Genomic DNA, 27,774 nt, shown 5'->3' with positions numbered 1-27,774 from the left:
GCATTTACAAATCTATTATCAAATTATTATGCTGCTTCATAATTATTGGTTTAATCAAGTCAAACAATGAGCTCCCTAGGGCAATGACTGTATCTATTAACCTCTGTAGCTCTCACTACTAACTTGGCTAACAGAGCTGGTATTCAGTGTATATTTCCTCAATAAGTGAATATGCCATGAGTATCCACAGTTTCTTAAAATTGTCACTTGATGTGTAATTTTCATCATTGTAGTTAGAAAAATATACATTCTGATGCTTGTTGGAAAGAAAGACAAGATTTTTTGTAATTTATTTCTACTTGCTATCAAAAATAGGACTTTTTCTACTACTGGTTTTTTGAAGACAAAATTATTTGAATATTATTATCTAGAGTCAGTGCATAAGTTGCGTTTCCTTAGGGTGTATGATGTTAATTAACTACATGGTCATTAACATGTGTGGACTCATTTTTTTATAGGAGTGGGAGTGTTAGTGGATTGACACTTAAACTGATCCGAACATCTGTCTCTGAAATGTTGGAAACCCTCTCAGATGATGATTTTGTGAACGTAGCTTCAGTAAGTATATGATGACTGCATTTTTGCTGAGTAAAATCTACAATTTTTATCTCCCTCTGGTTTTAAATACTTTATAGTGTTTTGTCATAGATAGGCTGAGATATTTCTGGTCCTATTATAAGACTGTCTTACGGAGCTATCCTCTCTTGTTACTCATTCTCCCATACTTCCACACAAAGGTCCTTTCTGAATGTTTGAGGATTTACCCATGAATGGAGTGATTGAAGCAATGAACATGAAGGAAAAACATTATATATATTCTCTTTGACTCAGAGGTGCTTAAACAGTTGACGTGAACCCCCGTACTCATTGATATCATTGTAACTCCCAATAAATAGTGACTCGGCAGTGTAAGCGTATGGCAATTTTCTGTTCATTGTAATGCTCCTTTTTCATACTGGACACATATCCATAATGTATTATGTTTTTAAAGGTTTTTTTTATTATTAACATGAGAACCAATAGATACTTGAATGTGCTTTCTTAAAATTCTTGTTTCCAGGAACCATTTTAGACTTTCCTCCTCATAGCTAGAGAGCATTGAACTCTGAAGCAAATAAAACAGGACAAAATGAATGTTACTGGATCTCACTTTAATTCATAGAATTTTGGCAGAAAATTTCATGGCCATGTACTGGTTGATATAATTTCACATTTGAAGTGGTTATATTCATAGAGATGCACGTGAGGGAAGAGGTATTGGTGGTAAGGTCATTTTGTACTGAACATAGGAGAATGGACCTACCTCTAAAACCACATGGGAGGAAGTTAAAGCAGCTGGCCTACAGTCAGTTTACTCCCTTCACTGGAAGGGTACCCCCTGGAAAAAAGTAGACAGAGGAACTGAATATAGTCTCTTGTCAACCAGAGCCTCAAGTAACTAGATAAATCATATTTACTAAGAGGAAGAGGAATCACTCCAAAAATGCTTTTAGCAGGATATTCCCTAGCTAAGGGTAACCGTCATAAATAGAACCCAAGATCAATGAAGCAGGATTCCTTTAAAACTATCTAGTAGGTAATATAACTCTCTGGGTAATAAACTGGAGCTATTTCATAGTTTAAATACTCACCCTGCAAAGCTCTTTTTGAGACCGCTTTCATCTGGGCCCAGAGGAATGTCTCCAATACAGTAACGTAGGACCTGGTCTATTAGTTTTCTGAGGCTGCTATAACAGAATAACACAGACTGGGTAGCTTAAACTACAGAAATTTTTCTGTCACATTTCTGGAGGCTGGAAGTCCAAGATCAAGGTGCCGGCAGGGTCAGTTTCTACTGAGGCCTCTTTCCTTGGCTTGCAGATGGCTGCCCTCCTGCTACCACTTCATATGGTCATCCCTCTGTGCAAACTAGTGTCTCTTCCTCTTCTTATAAGGACGCAAGTCATAGTGGATTATACCCTCACCCTAATGGCCTCATTTTTAACTTAATCACCTCTTTCAAGAACTTATCTATGATTACTGTTACATTTGGAGGTACCAGGGGTTGGGACTTCACCATAGGAATTTGAGGGGGACACAGTTCAGCTCATAACATCTGGGGAACTTCCCTCCATACCCAGATCTTTCTATGCTTTATCTGAACGTTTAGCAGTCCTTTAGCTTGTCCTCATCCTTGATACTATTAGTAAAATTTGATACTGCTTAAGAGCTCTGATTAATGTCAGTCTGATTTTATAATCTGACCCTGGGTGTTAGCTCACGACTTATTCAACAAAATGAGAACAAGTAAAATGTAATGCTTGGTCTCCCAAATAAAATGATCAAAAAGATAACCATTTAGTTTAATTTGTACATAAAAATATTGTTTATTACAAAGGCATTGGAAAGGTTGCTAACAAAATATTATCTTTGGCAAAGCAAAAGAGAAAGTTGAAAAACATTAAATTCAGTACAGATTTGGCATATCTAATGAAATTTAGATAAAACCAGCAGACATTAAATATGGTTAATGTCTTAATCTCGCTTCCTCCTGATTCTTACTCATGGATTCAAGTGTAAATGGTTTTTTTGGGACAGGATCCCAGGAAACACAACCAATGAAAGGAAATTAGGCAAGGGAAGGAAGGAAGAATGCCAATTAAAAGAATTTAATTTAAAGTGATTTTAATCCTATTGAGGTATCCTAGAAGCTGTATAGAATATGAACTTCAAAGTTATTCTGCCTCAAGGCCAAGTGAGCTGTGGTTTAAAGTACCAGCCTTCCATATGTGTGGGCAGAATAGACTCTGACCATAAGAGAGAGAAATGTAACAAAAAATTGCAGGTGATGGTAGTTAGAAACCTGTCCAGTATGTCCACTGTATCCAGTTAATGATCCTTAAAGATGGCGTCTAACATTTAAAGCCAGTGTTCCCTTATTGATTTTCTGTCTGGATGATCTATCCATTAATAAAAGTGGGGCATTAAAGTCCCCTACTATTATTGCACTACCGTCAGTGTCTCCTTTTATGTCTGTTAATATTTGCTTTATGTGTTTAGGTGCTTTATACTGCATGCATAGATATTCGCAAGTATTATATTCTCTTGTTGGATTGATCCCTTTATCATTTAAAAATTCCTGAAAATGTAACATTGCTTTTTATGAGTGGATACAGTCTGATGCCAGCACATCAGTGGACTTAGCACCATGATTCAAAGAACATACTGCCCCTTGAAGGACAGCATTCCTACTCAAAGACTGTCATCTGCAAGCTGGAGCTTTAGTTGCACACTTAAGAGACTATTCCAGTGTTTTATCAGGCTGGCTGTTTCTAAGTGATGCAGTATATGGTAGACCCAGTGGATCCTGTGGTCATTTGTTTGTTGTTGGACCTCCTTCACCATAAAATAGATTGCTTGATTTGAGGAGATATTATGTAGGATTCCATGATGGTATCCCATGATGATAAATCAGACAGTGTGTGAATCCAGAGGATTAATGATCCTGCATGAGGCATTGCAAACAGGAAAGGGGAACTCTTACCTGAAACATGTATCAATAGCAAGAAAAGCAAAATTGATGCCACCCCATTCCAGAGGGATAAAATCGAATACAATCTGTTTGAAATCAAGTTGTTGAATGTCTTTTTGAAGAGTGATACTGTATTAAAGACTCAGCATCGGACAGTTTCCAATGGGTTAGCCATTCACTAATCGCGATAGCTATATCCCACTTGATGAGAAAGAGCCCATGTTTTTAGGCCCACATATATCCCCTCTTTCTCTGCTACCTGGCTGCTGCATTTATGGACAGTTGCTGCATACAATGGACAAATCCTCCTCTCCACTCAGTTGTTCAGTACCTCCTCTGTATGAATGTTCTCTAGTGGGGATTGATGTGAGACAGAGATCTGCACATTTCATGCCTACTCCCATAGGTCCATCCTCACGCTTCCTCTCCAGAACTCTTTGTCTGGGGAAGGTCTTCCATTCTTGCTTCTTCAAGGGCATTGGCCAACCAGCTAAGCCATTTGCCCCTATGTAGGAGTGGTGTTGTCTTATCTCAGGCTAGTTGCTCCCTCACACCAGGTTGATAACCAGGTGTTTTTTGCCTCAAGATCCACCAACATCCATCCCCTGGCATGTTCTCCCAGTATCTGCTGTTCATATTAGACAGATCTTGCATCTCTTTTGTTGAATATTCTCTTTTTCTGTTTTCCTGGAACAGAGACTATTTTTCCAGGTAGGCCATGTTGAGACCTGGTCTCTTTGTTGCCTAGAGCCATGAGGGGAGATGAGATCAGATCTTAAGGGAGAGCATCATCTTTTATGGTCTCTAGGAATGGGAGAAGCTACTACGAGGAAGAGATTACTTCTCCGTACCCAGAGGGTATAGGGGAATCTGGAAGTTCATTGTTCTCAATAGCATCTACCCATGTCCCCATTCTACTCTTAAGATCCCATTCTTTGCCTATCAGTACGGTGACTTTTGCATAGAAACCTGCCATGCGTGTGGATGCGGCCTCGTTATGTGCCTTTCAAAAGCGAATTCTGTGTCTGTTTCTAGCACACGTAGTCCTTCTCACATCAAAAAATTAGAATCTCTTTCTTGACTCCTGTATATCTTCTGGCTTTCACACTTTGCCCTTAGTTGGTAGTTGGCTGATCTGAGGTTGTCACTTTTTTCATTGAATTTAACAACCAGCCAACTCCAAGCCCCTATAATTACTGTTGTCACCATATTTCTCAAATGCTAGATGCCTCCCCTTTATTCTGTATTGTGTTCCAGTCACTACAGGTAAAAATCTTAGCAGTTTTGATGCTGTAGCCTCTGAGGGGTTTTCTTTACTCCAGTTATCACTGATATATAGCCAATTACCAAAGGAATCTTTATTGCCACATGTCTGGTGAATGATTTAATTCTGGAATCCCATCCTGACCATGTTTCCTAAGACCTCTGCTAGTATCAACTTATATTGTCTTTCCTCTGAAATGGTTCATGAGATAAGGATTCAAGTACAAATGGCTTATTTGGAAAGTAATTCTAAGAAAGATTGAGAGAAATGTGAGAAGTAAAGCCAAAAAAAGAAGAGAACTGATAAACAGTGGGTTATCAAACAAGTTACCACTGTGAGTGAGTAGAGCTTAATCCTCTGGGCAATTCTGTGAACCAAGGTAGATTGCATGAATTGAAATTATTCTTTCCAAGGGGACAGTGTGCTGTGGTATTTGAAGTTAATGACTGCTCCCAAGGGATGTTAATTCCCCAGTGTTCCCAGGCCACTATGTGCACAAGCAAAAGGCTCCCAGAAATCTTGGACAGTTAAATTTGGGCTGATATGTGAGGAAATATGGATGGGGCACCAGTAGCATCTGCCTCAGTTAGAAACTTAACAGTGCTATTAAAAAATATGCTTCAAAAGATTTTCTGACTGAACAGTAGAAATGGCTTTGAATGAATTTTATGCTTTCAACTTTTAGGCAGCAATCAATGATTCTTTCCTAATTAAAATAAAAACCTTAGATGGGATTGCCTTTGAGATTCGTTTTTTTTTTCACACACACACACACACACTGTATTTTATTTTTACAAGACATAAATCAACTGACACCAAGCATTGTAAATGGATGACCACAACAAAAGCAACGATGATTGCAATTACCAAACACAAAACACACTCACAGTATGTCATAATATTGACATTCAGTCCAGGAATCCTCCACTGTAACAGCTCCTTTACTTTGCAGTGAAAATTGATTTGTATATTTTTTGCCTCCGAGTCCTTGTGGGATTTTCTTTTTTATTCAAACAGAAAGTCACAAAAATTATAATCATCCTCATCAGTTCACTCAGTCCCATGTAATTAATTTTTTTTCATCTTGATCTTTTGTTAGCACTTTTATGAATTCATCAGTTTTCCATTAGAGTTCTGAAAATGCTTCATTCAGTTCAGCAGTGTAGTCAGTTACCAGACACCTGTACTTGTCAGAGTCTTTTCTGTGAATCCGTGAAGATGAAAGCCTTTTATAGGAACATTTTTGCAAAAGCATCAGACACCCAGAACTCTGGAAATGACAAAAGACTTAAAAATGACCACAGTTAAAGATTTGATGAAAGTTCATAATAATGGGAATTGACAAGGAAATTTAGTTATTTCTGAGATATACATTTTAAAGTAATAACTAGAATTATGACTTATAACATTATACCAGAACACGTAAGATTATACCAGAACACGTAAGATAACATTATACCAGAACACGTAATGTCTGAAACATTTATATTAACATATTTCCATACAAATAACCCAAAGAAAGTTTAGTATTAGTTCTTTTTGTTTGTTTTTTCATACTGCAGGTTCTTATTAGTCATCAATTTTATACACATCAGTCATATACATGTCAATCCCAATTGCCCAATTCAGCGCACTACCATCCCCACCCCACGGCAGTTTTCCCCTCTTGGTGTCCATACGTTTGTTCGCCTTTGAGATTCTTAATGCCTGACAAGTTTTAAGGACCTTTGCTTCTCCTAAAAATATTATGGTTGTTAAATGTGTATTTCTTTTTTTTTTTTTTGGCAATACATGGGCCTCTCACTGTTGTGTCCTCTCCCGTTGCGGAGCACAGGCTCCAGACGCGCAGGCTCAGTGGCCATGGCTCACGGGCCCAGCCGCTCCGCGGCATGTGGGATCTTCCCGGACCGGGGCACGAACCCGTGTCCCCTGCATCGGCAGGCGGACCCTCAACCACTGCGCCACCAGGGAAGCCCAAATGTGTATTTCGTTAAAGAAAATTGTTAGCTAACTTCTTAAGAAACAAAACAGCAAGGTCTTTCCTTGTGATTTCTGTGAATCAGGTGAATATAAGCTTTATTGATGCCTTGACAGCTCTTTGTAAATCCTTGCTGGGGCGTCCTCACTTGATGTAACTTGAATATGTGAACTGAAAGCACATAGGCAAAGTGAATATGTTGTTTGTAGAAAGAACTGGGAATGCATTTGTTATGGAAGTAATGTATCTCAATGTGTCGAGTTAAAAATTATGAAAATATCTCAGTTATGTATTCAAAAATAGGGAGAAAGTGATATTAAAAGATGTAAATTCTAAGGTGAATATTGCAGAAGATGCTTCATCATACACTATGATAAAGTCATAGTGATATCCCACTCTACTCCCAGAGAAATGTTTTACTGGTCTCAGTCCTAGTATATTGGCTTATTTAGTTGAGGTTCATTAATTTACTTTGTGGTTTATGGTCCTTATTTACCATAAGGAGATATTTTTGTCAACTATACTCTGATATTTTTTATTGACTATATATTTTTGTTTAATTCTGTTATTTGAGAAAAAAACATTAGTACATTTTCATGGTTGAAAAGTCACTAAATGATATTGGCTGATCATATTATTCCAGGCATAGATTTACCCTTCACAAAATCAATACGAACAAGATCTAAAGTAGGTATGTGTTCATTATTTATCTAATTTGTGTATTAATCTTCAATTTAATCACATTATAGTGAATTATTAGAGTTAATTTTTTTTAACACTGCTCATGAGACAGGAACTGTTCCATGTGTTTTTCAGAGTAACTCATTGATTCTTCACAAGAACCTTGTGAGGGAGATAATATTCCTGACCTAAATTTTATAGATAAAGAAACATAAGGTGTAGTAACTTTTCTAAGCGAGAAGCCAGGATTGGAGCACAGCGGTTTTCATTTATTAGTCTAGATTTATCCACAAAGTTATGTGGTTGGATCCTGAAGGAAAATATAAAGTAAGTTTACTAATTTTAGTGCATAATCTGATATATTTAAATAAAATTCCAAGCTATTCGAATTCTTAGAAATTCTGAGATAAAATATGATTAGGTTATAATAGCAAGGAGAAATGCTTCTTTTAAATCTAAATTTATTATTAATTTTTGAAGAAGAAGGTTATTTATGTTTCAGTGGAGGACTTGTTTTAAGAAATCTGCTGTATTTTGGCTTGAAAAAGCATATATGAATTGGATTATTCTTAAAATTACAGATAAACACTTAAACATTATATCTGGATTATACATTTTTGCTTAGGTAATGTGTCTCCTTTTATAAATTTATTTACTTCCTTTATCATGTGTCCTTTTGCTTCTATCAAACTACATAGATTGTTATTTACATTTATATAATATTTAATGTCAACCACATCAACTTCATAATTTAAAAGAAATTCTTCATTTTTATTAGTTGGGTGAAAAAAATACCTGAAAGTGATACATTTAAAGAGACTTAAAACTAACACAACATTGTAAAATAACTATACTCCAATAAAAATTAATTTTAAAAAACTTAAAAGAATTAATTCTTATGTAACATTTTGGTCAAAGAAAAGTAAAATCATATTTTTGTCTTTAAAAGATAGGCCTTTCTCATTAAATAGAAATGTAATAACTTAATGATGTAGAGAGTCTATGGAAAAAAAAAACCTTCTAATCTCCTGGGCTTTATGTGTGTGTATGCACGCAGATGTGCTTGTATATTTTTCTCTCTGAAACTGCTTGGAAGTCTAGGAAAGAAGCAATATAACTTTTAGCTTTTGTAACTTCAGGGAGGCATAATAATAAGGCACTGAGGAAATCTGGTAGTGATTCTATAATTAATTCTGACAGTAATCTTCCCACAAAGCCCTCATGCATTTCTCTTCATCCTCATAACCTAAGATCATGTCTGTCATCCAGAGTTATGATGCAGTCTGTATGAACGCTTTCCCAATGTTGCCTAGAACCATCAGACAGAAAAATTAAGCAGCTTCTCACTTTTAGGCTTATGTATCTAAGTTTCTTTATTTTTTGAGAACGGTAATTTTTATGCTTCAATCACACATAAAACGTCAGAACAAATGTTGATCATTTCCTAGTGTTTCTATAATCTCCAGGGCTGTTCTTTGTTGCAGACAGGAAGCCTGCTGTTAGGCAAAGCTTAAATGCAGGCATAATGTAGCTGTTTTCCCACTAATCCAGTTATATACTTTGATAGAACTAAGTGGTAGATGATAAGAGCAGCAATTCAATCACAGCATGTTCTGATTTGCAGGCAAAATTTCAAATGTTGACACAAAGAGTGGTATTTGTTTATGAAAGTGAGGAAGTTTGACGTATTAGGAGAAAACTACTGCAAGCCAGTGGAGGATGAAAGGAAAATGTATGCTGATTATGGACAATATATGAAAAGTTAACAACTGAAGAAGATGGTCTTGTGTTTCAGTAAAATCACATATTTTTATTTAAGAATTAGATGCAAATGTTAGGATTTCGTTAATGATCTTTGAGTCAGTTTTCTTGCGGGAAGCTTTCCTAACTTGTGGTCATTTTAAAATGCTATCTTTGATTATTCATCAGAAAGAAATAATCAAAATACTCCTTATAATATCTTTGCTATTAGTTGTAGGAGATAACTTTAAAAAAAAAAATCAACTCTACCCCTTGCCGCAACTGTAGTCACTAAACAACAATTCTAGAGGTGACAATCTCTAAATGCCAGTGCAAAATGAGGAGTGAGGATCCACAGCCACATAGGAGGCTGGGAAGGGATGATCATGATGAAAGGATCTGGTGACATTAGTCAGGCTAAGTCTGGTTAAGTGCCCTACTTCCCACTCTCCTCACAATCCTGCCTCTTATATGTACTCATAGAATTGCATAGGAGTAATGCGCAACCTTTGAAACTGATCTCAGGTGGCCTTGGCCTGCAGCGCCTTGAAGCAGGGTTTCAGCTCCCAGGCAGAGATTGAGGTCGGGTCGCAGGGGTGAGAACACCAAATCCTAGCCACTAGACCAGTGGCCAGTGACGAGGCCCTGGCCCTTCGGCTTTGCAGAAAAGAATTCCCACAAAGATAGAAGGTAGTGAAACAAGTGAAGTATTTATTAGGAGGGAAAGGAGTACAGTACATGTGGTTAGACACATGGGCGGACTCAGAGAGAGAGTTGCACCCTCGCGGTAGTTTGAATCACTCTTTGGGGCATTTCTTCCAAGTTTCCTTTGGCCAGTCATTTGATTTGCCTAGTTCTGAGTCCGTATTTGCTGTATCTCAGGATCCTGCCACGTGTGCCTGTGTATCTCTGAGCCAAGATGGATTCTAGTGAAAAGGCCTATGGGTAGTTGACATCACTTACTATGGGGTGGCGCCCCCTCCCTTTTTGACCTCCAAGAAGCTTTCTAGTTGGGAGGGTCTCCTTGACTTCGAGAATGGAAATACGTGGTCTGTTATCTTCTATTTGAGCAGCACCCAGCCTTCTCTCTCAATTGACCTGCTATTCTCGTCTTGGAGTATCGGTCTACAGGGAAGGAATCTCTAGTTGCTGGTGGGGGGCGGGGTGCCCATCTGCCTCCTGCCTCGAAACTACTAGTTATGTGAGCTTATACAAGTTACTTAAGGCTTACAGATCTGTTTTCTCCTCTTTGAAATAGACAGAACCATATTTAACTTGCCTTTAAGTTATTGAGCACCAAATGGAATAACACATGAAAAGTGCTTATTTATTGTAATCATTTTTCTGGTTATTATTATTGTTGCTGTTGTTGTCATCTTCCAACACTTTCCTACCAACTGTTAGGAGACAGTTCTTCGTGAATGTGTCACGTTGCTTCAAGTCTGAGCATTTACAGTCAGTTTGCCCAGATTTATGTACATTCCAGGATAAGTAAAGATAGAGATGTCTCCTTCCCCAGAAGAGATTTACATACAATGCAGAGTAATTAAGATATTGTCTATCTGGAGAGGAGGATGGGCCAGCTGCCAGCAGCCCCTGTATGAGATCAAGGCCTTCCTCATCTTGGGATTCCTTGCCTGAAACACACCTACTGCCTATGCAGGTGACCCCCGGCCCTCTTCCCATCCTCCTGTGGGAATTGAGTTGTGAGTGTGAGCAAAGGTGGCAGTCTGGCTCTTGGTACTGCTATTGGTATTGCTATGAGTAGTAAGCGGCCTTTTCTCTCTGACCCAAAGGGCTTGTATTTTCCTGCCAGTGTCTATGCAGCTGTAGGTGGATTACTCATTAGCTTGCAAGAAGGATAAATCTCAGACACTTCCCAGTTCTTGGCTTGACAGTTTAACACCTACTAATGTCAGAGTGGGGCTTTGTTTAAGTATCGAATTGCACTGTATATGCAAGAAAGACATGATTTGGATTGTTCCTTTTCCTATGTGCTTTAAATTTCAGTTTCCTTTCTAAAATATCCCTCATGTGTTCCTAGACAAAGGCATGGTTTTCTTAGCTTAGGAACTTTCCTACTCTGCATATGATAATGAGCACATTTGTAAGTTGTGGCACAATTTAAATTTAAAAGTGATTTCTCAAAATCACTTTTAAAAAGGGCCTTGCAAATCACTTTGCAAAAAGGGCCTTGCAAAACAGGCCCTTTTGCGAGAATTCAAGTAAAATAAAAGATATGTGGCACACCAGTACAGTTTTGTGACATATGAATTCTAGGAGAGTAATTTCATTTCATGTCTTATCAAATAGTCATCCATCTAGAGTTCAGGAAAACTTTATGTTGATTCATATCTCATTTATGTCAACGAACAAGAATATTGCAGTTTATGCCCTTCCTTCTTAAGGTGAGGTCTGTGGCCAAGCAGCCTGAGCAGCACCTGGCAGCTGGTTAGAAATGCAGAATCCCAAGCTCTACCCCAGACCTGCAGAGCCAGAATCTGCATTTAGCAAGTCTCCCAGGTGATTATTAAGCAATGAGGAAATCAGGGTACCTTAGGGAGGTACTTTTAGCAAAGTCCAGCAGGCATCTGTCTGGGGCTTATTATAACTGATCATGCATATCATTGACTTAGATTTTAAGACCTTTTAATTCATAGAATTGCTAGTTTTATGGACGTTTATGAATATTTTATTTTGTAGCCATTTGCTTTTTGGAGGGAGGTATTAAAAAAGAGCAGAAGGAAGGAGTAGAATTAAGTTCATTAAGAGAGCCAGAGTTTTCTCTCTCTTATATACTTGTTTCTTTAAGAAAAAAAAAACTAAATCACTATTTGTACACTTGAAGTTAACACAATATTGTAAGTCAGCTATATTTCAATTTTTTTTAAAATACTGTTTGTTAAGGCAAAAAAAATCAGTGCTTCTTAGAATTATCTTCATTTAAAAGAAATAAAAAATTACAGACTGTGAAGAAAAGAGTCTGAAATAATGGACAAATTTAGTAATTATATTACTTGCAGGGCAAGTAATCAAGGTTATTTAATTTTTCAAAAGAAAGATTGCCAGAGGATAACTTAATTGCTTTGCAAGTATAAGGAAAGTTTATAGGAAGGTGTTGACAAGTATGATAAATATTTTTCCATTAATTACATGATGCACTCAAGATAGTTTTTTATAATTAGAAATTAACTGTATTTGCAGTTTTTGAAATAGCAAAGTAATTCTTAAGGTGAGGCAGAGGGAATACTTGCATTTTGAATTGAACTATAGTTTTTAAAAGTACAACAGTTATTGATTTATTTGGTGGGTCTATAAGGACTATGAAAAGACTTCACGTCCAGTAAACACATATGAATAACTGCACCTAACAGGTAAAATTTTTCAAAATTCAGGGATACCTCAGAGATATTACCGGTTCAGTTCCAGACAGCAGAATAGAGCAAGTTTCACGAACTTTTTAGCTTCCCAGTGCATATAAAAGTTATGTCTACACTAAATTGTGGTCTATTAAGAGTGCAATAGCATTGTCTTTAAAAAATGATGTACATACCTTAATTAAAAAATACTTCATTGCTAAAAATGCTAATCATCATCTGGGCCTTCACTGAGTCTTTTTTTTTTTATAAATGTATTTATTTTATTTATTTTTGGCTGGGTTGGCTCTTCATTGCTGCGTGCAGGCTTTCTCTAGTGGTGGAGAGCAGGGGCTACTCTTCATTGCGGTGCATGGGCTTCTCATTGCGGTCGCTTCTCGTTGTGGAGCAAGGGCTCTAGGTGCGTGGGCTTCAGTAGTTGCAGCACGTGGGCTCAGTAGTTGTGGCTCACGGGCTCTAGAGCACAGGCTTAGTAGTTGTGGTGCATGGGTTTAGTAGTTGTGGCTTGCGGGCTCTTGAGCGCAGGCTCAGTAGTTGTGGCGCTCGGGCTTAGTTGCTCTGCGGCATGTGGGATCTTCCCGGATCAGGGCTCGAACCCTGGTCCCCTGCATTGGCAGGCAGATTCTCAACCCCTGCGCCACCAGGGAAGCCCCCTTCACTGAGTCTTAATCTTTTTGCTGATGGAGGATCTTGCCTTGATGCTGACCATTGACTGATCAGGGTGGTGATTGCTGAAGGTTGGGGTGGCCGTGGCCATTTCTTAAAATAAGACAACAGTAAAGTTAGCTGGGGCAGTGGGGAGAGTGCTATATAGATGTCATTTTATAACAAATTTCAGTCAGTGATAAAATATCTTTGTGTTTTAAGTGACCAGAGTTATTCTCACTCATATTGTCAGTATGACAGTATCTCTACTCTGCAAACACATTAGGTGTTGTGTATCTTGCTCATTGTGTTCTTTAGGCAAAGCCAGCCGTCATCACATTTTTTTTTTTCAATTAGGGAAGATGTTCCAAGTACTCAGCTTCATGTACCGTGAAAATATTAGACGTATTGGTCAGCTCTGCATCACAGTGTGGGTGAAGAGGAAGTGATCACAGAGTATGTGATCATTTGGTCATTTCAGTAAAGCTTCATCTTTGGGAGCTGGCACGCAAATTTCCACAGGGCTATGAGAAAAATACTTATATTAGGAATAATACTGATAGAATTATTATATCTCGAGAATGATGGAGAGAAAGCTGCCCATATTTCTAGTTGAATGAGTGCTCTGGAATCAGAATTGCACACTGGTTGATTAAAAGATGGTTGAGAAAATATAAATATCAAGTTGATATGAGCAGGGAAGCGAAATATAAATTAATTCTGAAGCAAAAGAGTAGCACACTCTCAATTGCTTGAAATTCTTATAAATGCCTATAATTAGAGAGGTTTAAAAGTTTTCTGTACCAACATGTAAATAGAATATATTAAAAAAGATACTTGGGACTTACTCAGAAATTCTTTCAAGTTTTTGACAAAAGTCAACAGACTGAATTTTGGGCATGTCATGATTCAAGTGAATGGGAATATTTGTTTAAAAATGACAACATTTATCAGAAGTTTTGATGGGCCATGATTTATAATTAGAGGCAAACATAAATTGTGTCTTAATAATGTTCTCAATATTTTCACTGTTTACTGATGCCATTTTCTTTTGGTCTATACAGAATTTATTATTCCTATGCATTTATGTAATTTTTCCATCATAGTTAAAATTATCAGATATAAATATGATTTTAGAATTTGAGGGGCTTTCCAAGTGATCTAGCAAAGGCTTTTATTTCAGAAAGAAAAACCTGAAGCTCAGAGGAAATGATTGAATCAGCCATGGCTGTGGGTGCTTGTTACAGGCAGGGCCTGGCCTAGACCTGGTTTTCCTAAACTAAATTAAAAAATGGTCAATTCTTTATTAAAAATTTTTTTCTATAGGCCAAGGAAACTGTAAGCCAGCAGCCAATGTTAGGGGACAGCAACATCAATTTGAGGACAGGAGTGGTCAAGTCCCAGAGTGCTATTAGCAAAGATACTTGTGGCACCTCTAACCATGGGAGGGTGACCACATGGCTGGTTTTCGCTGAACAAGGATTAATAATAGAAATTAAAATCACATTCACAATATTAGCAAGAGCCATGAATTACCTAGCAGTACTTTTACTAATATATTTAGGACCTGCGTTTTATTTTATTTTATTTATTTATTTTTATTGAAGTATCTTTGATTTAAAATATTTTACCAGTTTTGGGTATACAGCATAGTGATTCAGTATTTTTACAGATTATACTCCATTAGAAGTTATTGCAAGATAATGGCTATAATTCCCTGTGCTGTACAATATATCCCTCTTGCTTTTTTTTGTGTGTGTGATACACGGGCTTCTCACTGTTGTGGCCTCTCCTGTTACGGAGCACAGGCTCCGGACGCGCAGGCTCAGTGGCCATGGCTCACGGGCCCAGCCACTCCGCGGCATGTGGGATCCTCCCGGACCGGGGCATGAACCCGTGTCCCCTGCATCGGCAGGCGGACTCCCAACCACTGCGCCACCAGGGAAGCCCTTGCTTATCTATTTTATACACAGTAGTATGTACCTCTTAATCCCATACCCCTATCTTGTCCCTTCTTCTTCCCTCTTCCTACTGGTAAGCACTAGTTTGTTTTCTATATCTGTGAGTCTATTTCTGTTTTACTCTTTACATTCATTTGTTTTCTTTCTTAGATTCTACATATAAGTGATATCGTATGGTATATGTCTTTCTCTGACTTACATCACTATGCATAATATTCTCTAGGTTCATCCACATTGCTGCAAAGGGCATATTTTCATTGTTTTATGGCTAATATTCCATTGTAAATATATACCACATCTTCTTTATATATTTGTCTGTTTATTGACACTTGGGTTGCTTCTGTCTCTTGGCTATGATAAACAGTGCTACTGTGAACATTGAGGCGCATGTATCAGTTAGAATTAGTGTTTTTGTTTTTTCTGGAGTGGAATTACTGAATCATATAGTAGTTCTATTTTTAGTGTTTTAGGAACCTCCATACTGTTTTCCATAGTGGCTACACAAATTTACATGCCCACCATTGAATATTACCCTAACTGTGAATTTGTCATAAATGGCCTTTATTATGTTGAGATATTTTCCCTCTGCACCCACTTTGATGAGAGTTTATATCATGAATGGATGATGAATTTTGTCAACTGCTTTTTCTGCATCTATTGAGATAATCATGTGGTTTTTGTCTTTCCTTTTGTTAATGTGGTCTGTCAAATTGATTGATTTCCATATGTTGAGCCATCCTTGTACCATGGAATAAATCCAACTTGATCATGGTGTATGATCTTTTTTATGCACTGTTGGATTAAATGTACATTTGAAGTAATTATAGGTAGGTATGTACTTATTGCTGTTTTATTACTTGTTGTCTGGTATTTTTTATAGTTCTTCTCTGTTCATTTCTTTTTGCTTCTTCCCTTGTGGTTTGATGATTTTCTTTAGTAGTATGCTTGTGTTCCTTTTTTTTATTTTTTTCTACGTCTGTTGTTGGTTTTTTATTTATGGTTATTATGGGGTTCATACATGTTGACCTATAACTGTATCTAGTTGTTTTAAATTGATAGTCATTTAAGTTCAAACACGTTCTAAAAGATCTACATTTTACTCTCCTCACCCACATACTGTGTTTTTGATGTCATATTTTGCATCCTCATGTTTATCCCTTGTTTACTGTAGTTATGGTTCTTTTACAGTGTTTTGTCTTTTAATCTTCATACTGGCGTATTTAAGTGGTTGATCCTCAGTATGTGCAATATATTTGCATTTCATAGTGGGATTTCCCCTTTCATACAGATTCTTACTTCTTTTTCACTTAGAGAAGACCTTGTAACATTTCTTTTAGGGTATGTTTAGTATTGATGGACTCTTTTAGTTTTTGCTTGTCTGCGAAGTTCTTTATTTCTTCTTCTATTCTAAATTATAATCTTGTTGTGTAAAGTATCCTAGGTTGCAGGTTTTTCCCTTTAAGGACTTTGACTATATCATCATGTCACTCTCTTTCGACCTGCAGAGTTTCTGCAGAGAAATCAGGTGATAGCCTTATGTGGATTCCCTTGTATGACTCTTTGTTTTTCTCTCATTGCCTTTAGAATTTTAACTTTTGCCATTTTTATTATGATGTGTCTTGGTGTGGGTCTGTTTGGGTTCATCTTGTTTGGGACTCTCTGTGCTTCTGGATATCTGTTTCTTTCTTCAGGTTTGGGTAGTTGTCAGCTGTAGTTTCCTCAAATACATTTTAAATACCCTTTTCTCTCTCTTCGCCTTCTGGGACCCCTATGATGCAAATGTTGGTATACTTGTTGTTCCAGCAATCTCTTAAAATGTTTTCATGTTTTTAAATTTGTGTTTCTTTTTGCTGTTCTGTTTGGGTGGTTTCCATTATTCTGTCTTCCAGATGACTTATGCATTCTGCTGTATCACTTGGTCTGCTACTCATTCCTTATAGTGTGTTGGGGTTTTTTTTGTTTGTTTTCTCCAGATACTGAATTCTTTATTTTTGATTGGGTCTTTGTAGTATTTTCTAGTTCTCTGTTAAAGTTTTCACTGTGTTCATCTATGCTTTCCAGTTAACATTTTTATTACCAATGCTTTGAATTCTTTATCTGGTAAATTATTCCTGTTTCATTAGCTCTTTTATTCAGGGATTTTCTTTTGCTCTTCTAATTGAGAGCAGTTCTTCTGCCTTTTAATTTTGCTTAAATTTCTCTGCCTCTATGAATTTAGGTGAAGCAGTTACCTATCGCAGGTTTTTGTTTTTGTTTTTTTTGCTGTACGCGGGCCTCTCACTGTTGTGGCCTTTCCCATTGCGGAGCACAGGCTCCAGACGCGCAGGCTCAGCGGCCATGGCTCTCGGGCCCAGCTGCTCCGCAGCATGTGGGATCTTCCCGGACCAGGGCACGAACCCGTGTCCCCTGCATCCGCAGGTGGACTCTCAACCACTGCGCCACCAGGGAAGCCCTGCAGTTTTAAATGTGTGTGCGTATGTGAGAGTGTCCCTGTACAGACTGCATGTGCCCAGTGCCTTTGGTGGGAGAGCTGGATTTGACGTGGATGTAACATCTTTCTTCAGGACGTGCTGGCATCTGTCACCCTGGTACGGGGTGGGACTGCACACAGAGGGGTAAAGCTGAAGCTGGGTGTGAGGCAAGACTTCCCCTCTGCTCACTGGGCATCACTGCCCTGTTGTGGGTGGGGTCTGATCCCAAGCTGCTGGAGCAAAAGCCTTGATGGTGAGGCCTGAGTTGGTTCTGTTCTCTTTAAGTTTGTGTTTTCCTCTCTCCCCCAAAATAGGATCGTTGCCCCAGAGTGGGGGGTGTGCTGAAGCCAGGGGGCCCCATGTGAGCTCTTGGCTCATGTTGTCCACAGACAGGAGTCTGAGCTGTCTCAGATGAGCTGCTCTTTCAGGTGCCCGCAGTTGTTTCCCTTGCTCTGCTCAGACACAGCCTTGGGTGCCAGTGCCTTTTGTCCCTCACAGCTGATCACAGCCCTAAGACTCTGCTGCCCCCACTCTGTGGTAGAGCCACACCACGGGGCAGGCAGGGCCCACATGGACTCTCAGCATATATTGGGGCATGAGCTGTGATGGAGCAGCTGCCGTCAGAAATCTGCGCTTCTTCTGAGGCGCTGCTTGAGTAAGTGCCAACAATGGCCACTGCCAGTCCACCCAGGCTCCGCCCTGGGATGGGGTCGCCTCTGTGTCCCTGTGTTGAATCTTCTTCCCAGTTGTGGCCACCCCAGAACCAGTGCCGCACTGTGACATGGAATGAGTGGGACCAGGGCGTTCTCTCAGGTCGGGCTGAGCCAGGCAGCAAGGTGGTCGTGGGCCACCAGCAACCGCTAGAGTAGTCTTCTCTTCACCCTGATTTGGGAGCAAGCCAGCGCATGCATGCACCCCTCACAAGAGACATCCAGGCTTCCCGCAGCCCTCCTGTTCATTGCAGAGGTCCTCCCACCAGCCAAAGGGTGCAGGACACCAGCACTGGGCTACCCCATCTGTGGCTCACACCGCACGCTCCCCAGGGACGGTCTCCATCTGTGTAATCTCCCTTTTCCTTTAAGTCCCCTCCCAGGGGCACAGGTCCTGACCCAATCACTTTTCTTCCCTTCCTACCCAATTACATATGTATCTTTCTTACAGCCTTGGTTGTACAGGAGTCCTGATGACAGTTTCCAGTTAGTTTTCAGTGAGAATTGTTCTACATGTCGATGTATTTTTGATATGTTGTGGGGGGAGGTAAGCTTCACATCCTCTTACTCTGCCATCTTGATTGATCTCATTAGGACTTGAAGTTTAAGAAAGAGAAAAGAGTATATGAGATATATGTATAAGAGATGAAATGGAGGAACAGATGTGGAATTGATGAATAATTCTTCCTGGAATGAAAAGCTGACTCATGTGAAGATACCAGTTTGTCCCAAAATTATTGGTAAATGTGGTTTTAATTTGACAAAAGATAGTTCTGAAGTTCAGTAGGAAAATAGTGGTGGAAAAAGTAGCGTGACAGAGTATGGCAGCTTATTCTTCTGGCATAAATTAAAAGTGATTAGACACCATGGAGAAGAGTTTCAGGGGTTTGGGGTTGAAGTAGAGTCCTGACCTTGGTTGTTGAGTGACTCTGAACACTTTCCTTGACACTCTAAGCCTCATTTCCTCAACTGTATAATGGAAACCATATTACAGCTAAGACTTTAGCTTGGTCAAGGTTAAGTGAATTAATACATGTGATGTTCTTAGATAGGCATAGCTGTGATTTTCAGTACACGTTAGCTAATATTTTTATTATTAACATTAAAAAGTAAGAAGCTGGTGAAATAATGGGAACAGTAAAGGAATATGTATCCAAATAGTAAAGGAAATGTATCCATAATCTGAACTTATTATACACAGTGGATCAGGAACCAATAATTACTCAAGAAAAGGGAAAATTGGCTATTTGAAAAAAAAATTGCTTAATCTAATTGTCCCCTCATACTATTGGGGAAAATAATTTCCACCATGACTAAACAGCAAAATGTAAAATAAGCAAACAAAACCATCAAATATTTGTAGAAACTGTAGATGTTTATTTACCTGAATAATGGATGGTTTTCTAAGCATAAAAATATTTTTAGAAATCATAAAGAGCAGGAACAAAAGTTAAAATTAGAAGGTAAGCAACAAACTGGAAAAAAATAGGACTTAAAATTCACAGGTTTATATGACAATATGTGAGAAAAACTTTCACTTCATTAACCACTGAGGAATTCAAGTAATTATTGAATATTGAAATATTATTTTAAATTACAGTTTAGCAAATAAAAATGTAGTGTGTCTGAGAGTGCAGTGAGACTCTCACACATATTTAAATTGGCGCAATATATCTGGAAAGTAATTTGGCAATAGATAAAACCTTAAAATCATTCTTAACTAGGAATATGTACAAATGCATGTGGGTAAATGCTATAAGCTATTTTCTCTGGATTTTAGAATAACCATTTTGTTTCTTTATAATATTTCCTGGTTTCCTATGAAAAACGGGAAAATAAACATAAATAACAAGTATTTTAGTAGGAATAAAACAACCAAGATTTTTAAGATCACAGCCTCTGTCCACTTTCCTTTTACTTTCCTTCATTGCCATCTGGTGTCCAAAATGTAGATCGCTTCTGATACCACAATTTGTAACTACTGCCTGATATGCAGAATTGTTTGCAGTTTATTTAACTTAGTTTATCCATTTAAATTACTTTATATAATATAAATTTGTTATATAAATTATTTACAGTAGTTAATTATGTAAAGTAGTTTACTTATATTTTATAATTTTAAAAAATCCCATGTTCCAAAGCAGGTCAGTCTGAATTTGAGTTGTTTTTGCTGATCATCTACACAGCGGGAGCCCATAATTTCACACTGTATTTCTTTTTCATGGCAAAAAAAAAGAGTTTGAAATACATGGATGAGGTGAGGGGGTGGAAATTAAGGACATACTGAATGGTCAGGCAAAGATTAAATGGGCCACTTTTTCTCTGCAGTTCCAAGTGGAAGAATATCACCTTTGGATTTATTTTAACTTTAATTCTTCAACAGTCTAGGGGAAAACTACTTGAGCCCACCAACCTCTTCAGTGGGAGCCTTGGTACTCCATGAAGGTGTATTATAGGTGCCATTTCTAGACAAGGTTGTTTTTCAGGAACTTGATGCCTCTTTGACTTGCGTATATCAAGGCAATGTCAGCATTTCATCGTTTGTATCCCAGGTTAATCCAGTGAGCAGCAGAGTGTCCTCTCTCAGAAATATTTTGTGGATGATTTCTTATTCAGCACAGGACATCAGAACAAAAAATAGACCTTGCCTTTACAAAACCAAGAGTTTAAGTTATTTCATTTGAGAAATTAACAATTTGTTTGGATCTTAAATTATTTTTTAATTTGATATGTGTACTTGATTGTGATATTTAATAGGAAGGTTCATTGGAAGCATTGAAATTTACTGTTCATGGTTATTCCCAGAGACTGTTTCAAGAACTAAACTGATGTTTGAGGGCTACTTGTACCATCCCAGTAGTGAGCTTTATTTAAGGGTCACTAAAGCTGATATTGTTTATATGAATCTTTCTCATGAATCTAGGAATCTATTCTTATTTCTTATGAAGTATACTAATGTTTTTACTAAAGTAATTTTTAAAACAATAGAGTTGCAGTTGATTTAACATTTACTGTGTGCCGGGCTCCATGCGAGGTGTTCTGCATGCATCTTCATTTGGATATTTTAATAGTGTCTTTTTGGACAGAGTATTTATATTTATAAACGTACAAATTTAACAAGGTATTGCAGAACTAAAATACAGGTTCTATACTTAGAAGCCTTTAGATAAATTATTGATCAGTATTTGTGCACTGTCTTCTAATTTTCTTAAACTCCATACATTCATTCAGTAAATATTTATTTTGTATGTTTATTGTACACCAATTATATGGAGACCTATTAATATGTCAAGTACAGTGGTGGGATGGCTATTTTCTTTTTTGGCCATGGCTTTTAATCCAGTCAAAGAGTCTATAAAGATATCATACAAAGAAATATAGAATTATGACTGTGATGTATTCCATAAAAAAGATATATCTAGGCCTATGAAACTTTTAATGGGGTGATTTGACCTAGTCAGGGAAGATCATGAAAGCCTTTTATAAGGAAAGAATGTTGAGGGACAACAAGTGTTGTAGGCGGAAGGAGCAGGGTATGTGGAAGAGGAAAACAAAAGAATGTGCAAATGCTGGGGCAGAGATAGAAATCCCTCCTCATTGCTACCCCAGATGCTCACATTAACCCACACACCTTCCTGTCTCAGCGTGCTAGCAGAGATTTTTCTCAGCATTTCTGATAAGGGACCTACTTGGTTGAATTTTCTAGAATTGGGAAGGAATGAGCGGGACGGTAGTTTGGATTTGGGGCTCTGTAGGATTAGTTAAGTATACATATTTAAAAGAAGTATTTTCTTAAGAGATTACAAAAGCAGGACCCCTTAAATCTATTTTCAGTCACCATGTAGTATTTCAAAGCTTTATAATGCTATATTATTAGACTCTTGCCCTAAGTGGTGGTTAATGTATTAAATATGTGGTTTATAAATTACAGTCTGGACACATGTCACCAAAGACAGTAATTTCAGTTCGTGAAAGTAAATCTGTTCTTTTTTTTTTTTTTTCTATTCTAAAAGCAAGTGAGTCTAAGATGTCTGTGAAATATATACTTACCTAAGTCAGAACTTTTCACATTTCTCATTCCTTTCTTGGAGAATAAGGTTTGCCATAGGGACTTACACTTTGTAAGTTATTCCTTTCTCTGCATTATTTATGAGTTTTGTTATGAGTATAATTGGAGTATTTCTGTTATACACCGCTGAATTTGTATTTAATGAATTGAATTTACATTTAATCAGTTTGTGTTAAAGTGACTTAATGAGATGCTTCACTCTTCTGTGTTAAAAGCAGGTTAAGGCCAACCAGAAGACTCCGGGCAATACATTATCCAGTGTTCATTTTCTGCATAACTTGTAATTTTATCAAGTTTCATGATTTAACTAAATCACATAATAACATTTCCTGTAATCATTTCTAATGATTCTTTAAGGTCAGATGTTTTACCGTTAATATATTGGCAATCTATTTTTTATTTTTACTTTATTTTTTTACTTTCTAACACGGGAATTCTCATATTCTTTTGCTTTCAAAACGGGATGTGTAGCATAAGATTGTGTCATATTATCAAATAATGGGGGGGGGGAGGCAGTGGGATTTGGATCTGAAGATACTGACTTTTCAGTGTTTGACTTTATTGAAAACAAGTATATTGGAGCTTTGTTCTCATATATATGATGTACCCAAAAGTAGTGTTCCAAGTAAAAGTGAGAGAGAATTCAGTATTTATCTTTGCAAGACATTTTACTTCCTGTTTTATCTATACTCTCTCCAAACCTTCCACCTCCTGTTTTACTTTATCCCGATGACCTTGCTTCATGGTCCACTGGAGACAAAAGCCACAGGCAATAATATCATTTCCCCACACCAAATCTCTGTACACCCAGCGGCGGGACTCAGCCCTCGCTCTTCTTTCCCAGTACAATGAAGTGGATACATGGTTTCTTACAGGCTTGTTCCTCTAGGAGCATCTTGTGTCCCATCCTTCCCCATCTTCACAAGAGCTTCGTTTTTCACCTCTGTTCTGTTGCCTGCAACGTTTTCTTCCTTCTCTCTTCAAGGTAAACCCTCTCTTGCTCTAGTGACCCTTCACTTTCCTGGTGGCTCAGTGGTTAAGAATCCGCCTGCCAATGCAGGGGACACGGGTTCGAGCCCTCTTCTGGGAAGATCCCACATGCCACGGAGCAACTAAGCCCGTGTGCCACGTCTGCTGAGCCTGCATTCTAGAGCGCGCGTGCCCCAACTACTGAAGTGCACCCGCCTAGAGCCTGTGCTCCGCAACGAGAGAAGCCACCGCAATGAGAAGCCTGCACACTGCAACAAAGAGTAGCCCCCGCTCATCGCAACTAAAGAAAGACCACGTGCAGCAATGAGGACCCAACACAGCCAAAAATAAATAAATAAATAAAATTAAAAAAAAAAAAAAGAAACCTCTCCTTGACCCCCGTCCACCCCTTCAGGGACCACCCTGTTCATTCTCTGCCTCCCAGCCAAGGTGCTCTGAAGACTTGCCTCTGCACGGGCTAATCCCTCCCATTGTTGTTCAGCGCGCTCCATTGTGTTCCACCCGCACCCCCGACCTCCAGACACTGCCTGTGTAATGGGGATGAGTGCAGTGGGTGCTTTTAAGTCCTCATCTTTCCTGTCTCTGTCCCGCAGTGTGTTCTTCTTGAGACTGTTTTCCTCTCATCATCTAAGGCAGTCCAGTCTCCTGACTTCTTTCCTGCCTCCAAGGAATCTTACTCCTGCTCAGTTTTCTCAGAGACCCCTCCTCTGCTTCACTTTTAATCACATGGCTTTAAACCAAATTTCTCTGCTGAAGCTTTCCGTGTTTTTTATATTAATCAAGACTTCTTCTGAGCCTCTTGCTTTCAACGTTATTTCTTGACATCTTCATTTACGTATCTCACATACTGAAATCTCACCCGCGCTTGAACTGTGTGCTTCTCTCCCCTAATCCTCAAGTGTCCCTGAACCCGTCCCTCCTCCGGCCACACAGATGCCCATGTCAGAATTCTCTTCTTACTCAACGCAGACCCAGTGCACCATCACAAGCTAGTGATTATTTCTCCAAAATAGGTTTTGAACCCCTCTTTTCGACCATCTCCATGAATAACAAAGCCACTTTGTCTGTTCAGCTGGGTTACCGCAATAGCCTCCTAATTATTTTCCATCCTTTGAATTTTGCTCACCTTACATCCAATTCCTAAACAGCAGCTAGGGCGAGCTGTTAAAGTTCTAGATTAAATTATTTTGCATTTGGCTTAAAACCTTTTGTGACTGGCCGTTCGACAGAGAATACATGCCTAATTGTCTAGCATTTCCATTAGACCCTGCCTCCGTCCCTGAGCTCATTTCATGTCATTAGTCCTCATATGAAACTGAGCTAAACTCTCCATCTTTATGTTTCCCTAAGAGGCTTCTTTTCTTTTTGTCACATCAGGGCCTTTTTACATGTTGTTCTATCTGCCTGGAATGTTCTTCCTCCTCCATAGTCTTCAAGGAAACATTTCTGTGGAATCACAGGAAATGCCATTTCTTAGGGAATTTTCCCCCCAACTGCTTACAGTCCGAATCAGAACCCATTCTCCAGATATTATCTCTTAGAGATTAGGATTACATTGCTTTACATAACTCATCATGATTTATTGTATATTGAGAGGCACTGAGGGAGTAGTTAAAATCCCAGACTCTTGCTACAGTGCTAGTCTGAATCCTGACTCTCTATTACTTATTTGTTACGTGACTATGGACAAGTCATTTAACTGTGCTTAAGGTTTCTCATGGATAATACTACTACTTACTTGCAGCGCATTTTCAAAGAGGAAATGATTAATATTTGTAGAGCAAATAGTCAATGCAGCACAAAGTAAACACGTATAAGTGCTTACATACATATATAAGTGTGTGCATAATTTACCTCATGTCTGAAGGCACAGAGCTCTCACCTACCACAACTCTGGACATACAACAGGCCGCTTAATATTTGCTTAATGGATTGATGAATTGTACAGTGTACCTTATCACTAGGTTTCAGGGATCTTCAGAGAAAAGAGAATGATGCATTATATTTATGAGAATAGATAATCACTTATGTAAAAATATATTTTGGCTTGTGATCCACCTGTTAAAATCATTATGTGCTTTTGATCTGAGAATAGCTTCAACATTTGATCTGGCCAGCCCCTTTCCTTTTAGCAAGTATGTTTTTATTATCATTCTCATTTTGCTTTTGCAGATGTGACAGTCTAGGCCCCAGGAGCCTAAGGGGCTTGTACCCATAGCAGAGTTAATAAATGATAGGATGATCCCATTCATTTTAGCGCCCTGACCTTCTTGCTGGAGTCCTATTCTTATCTTTTTGGAAATATACAGTGAACTGTGTGAATACTTTTTATACGGTTGCTGAAATTACTTTGGTGATCATTCTTAAATTTTCAGTTGGGGCAGATATTATTGGAGTTTGTTTTCTCCTCCTACAGACTCTTTGTTGTTCAGGCCCTTATCACTCACAGCAGTAACTCTGCCATGACCTGCTTGCCCTTTCTCTTGCCTCTGTGATTCTACTGCATTCCCTATATAACCTCTAGAGTGATAGTTTTGAAAGACCACTCGTTGTTCTTGAGTCTTTCAGATTACTTTCCTGTTTTAACCCCCATGGAAAGTCTACCATCAAATTTCAAATTTACTAACCGTCTGTTCCTGTCCTTCTGTGTACCACTTTTCCATTTAGCGTTTCCTCATGCGAGGCGAGTAAAATGCTCAGTTTCTCCCTGTATTCTGTGCAGGCATCATCATATCATTTCTGCATTCTGAATATATTTCATTGTTTGTTGAGAGTTTTGTGTTGTTGTTGTTGTTTGTAATCTAAATGCTCATAAAATTTGAGAGCTGGGAGGGACCTCACATAACTCAAATCCCAAATTTATAATCAGGGAAACCAAGCTAGGTTCAGGAAAGTGTCAATAAGCGACAGGCTAATACAGTAGGGGTTGGGGCATGGATGAAAATTACTGTTTGATCTTTAGTGCGCTTCTGTTACCAATCTACTCACTTTTCTTTTTGAAAGAGAAAGCAGTGCAGAAGGATTGAGAAGTATAACACAAATTCAGTAAAAATTACATGATTGATTTTAATGTTGGTTTATACATTTACCTTTTTATCTTTTGCAGTTTAACAGCAATGCCCAGGATGTAAGCTGTTTTCAGCACCTTGTCCAAGCAAATGTAAGAAATAAGAAAGTGCTGAAAGATGCAGTGAATAATATCACAGCGAAAGGAATCACAGATTATAAAAAGGGCTTTAGTTTTGCTTTTGAACAGCTGCTTAATGTAAGTATTAATACTACCCCCTTTTGTCTTTTATTATTGAATTGTAGGATCTGAATTTCAATATCCTTGTAGTTACAGCTCTGTAGGGTTAGATAACTGTTCTGTTTGTCATTCATTTAGAAAGCAGATGTGTCTCGGCAGTAGAAATGTTTGAACTTTTTTTATTTTTAAATCCAAAATTCAGAAAGTATACAAAATGTAGATTTTCTTTCTCTTTTAGATCTTTTCTTCTACCCTCTTTTTTCAAACTTTGTTTAAAAAAACACATTTGTAAGGTAATTATTTAATTTAATTTTGAAGAAGCACTGGAAACTTAGTTGGCACATTTAGAATATCATCTCTTTTGTCTTATCTCAGTTAGTACTGTATTTATTTGGAAACTTGTGCTGTCAGTCATCAAATGGTTTCTGGAAATATTTCAGTTTTAAACATCTAGTTTGAATCTTCAGGTTGTTCCTAAATGTACAAAAAGGTCCAAATGGTTAACATCAAGGTAGACAGGAAGAGCAGAAATTCCTTCCAAAGAGAAAATTCCCTTGAGTGAATCATCGATGTCTATAGTTAGGCTTTTAAATTCTGGCACACCTACTACCCGTCCCATATCATAACAATATTATAACACGAATCTCACACTGCAGACTAGTATTTTCAAATGGCCATGTTGTCTGTTTCATTTGAACTATTTGAAAGCAGGAGCTATCATTCAGGTTTGTATCTCTTCTGAAGCAATATTATTGCAGTGGTTCAGAGTATGGACCTGACATCTCTCTGCCTTGGTTTCCTAACTGGGGTTGTGTAAAGAATGTCCACAGAATCGGTGGACATAGCAAACCACATAGAAAAGCACATGAGACTGTAGGCTGTTGAGTTGGTGTTATAATTAATTAATAACTAGCATGTGGCTGGGACAGAATCAGCACATAATTCCTATCATATTTGCTGAGTCACTAAATAAGCCCTTATATTTGGACTTTTCTGCAAACTTGATTTCGTTGTTCCCGAAGTAAATCTTCTAAACAGTTTTTAAGATCTCTGATTGGGTGATGACTCATTGATTTGTTCATTCAGCCAATATTTATTGAGTGCCTCACAATTTATCCTGTCACAGTGCT

At 38.1% G+C, this 27,774-nt stretch overlaps 1 protein-coding gene across 2 annotated transcripts in view; it reads left to right on the top strand.

Moving 5' to 3' along the window:
- CACNA2D1 (calcium voltage-gated channel auxiliary subunit alpha2delta 1) overlaps positions 1-27,774 on the top strand; it is a 515,294-nt gene that overhangs the window by 392,169 nt on the left and 95,351 nt on the right. For both annotated transcript variants that reach the window (XM_060020340.1, XM_060020339.1), the window contains exons 10-11: positions 459-558; positions 26,504-26,662. In XM_060020340.1, coding sequence (XP_059876323.1) covers positions 459-558; positions 26,504-26,662 — 259 coding nt within the window. The remainder of the gene's footprint in view (positions 1-458; positions 559-26,503; positions 26,663-27,774) is intronic.

Source organism: Delphinus delphis, chromosome 9 (genome assembly GCF_949987515.2).
Source record: "Delphinus delphis chromosome 9, mDelDel1.2, whole genome shotgun sequence".
NCBI classification, from domain to species: Eukaryota; Metazoa; Chordata; class Mammalia; order Artiodactyla; family Delphinidae; genus Delphinus; species Delphinus delphis.
The sequence above is the reverse complement of the archived record's forward strand: the minus strand, read 5'-3'. Positions and strand labels throughout refer to the sequence as shown.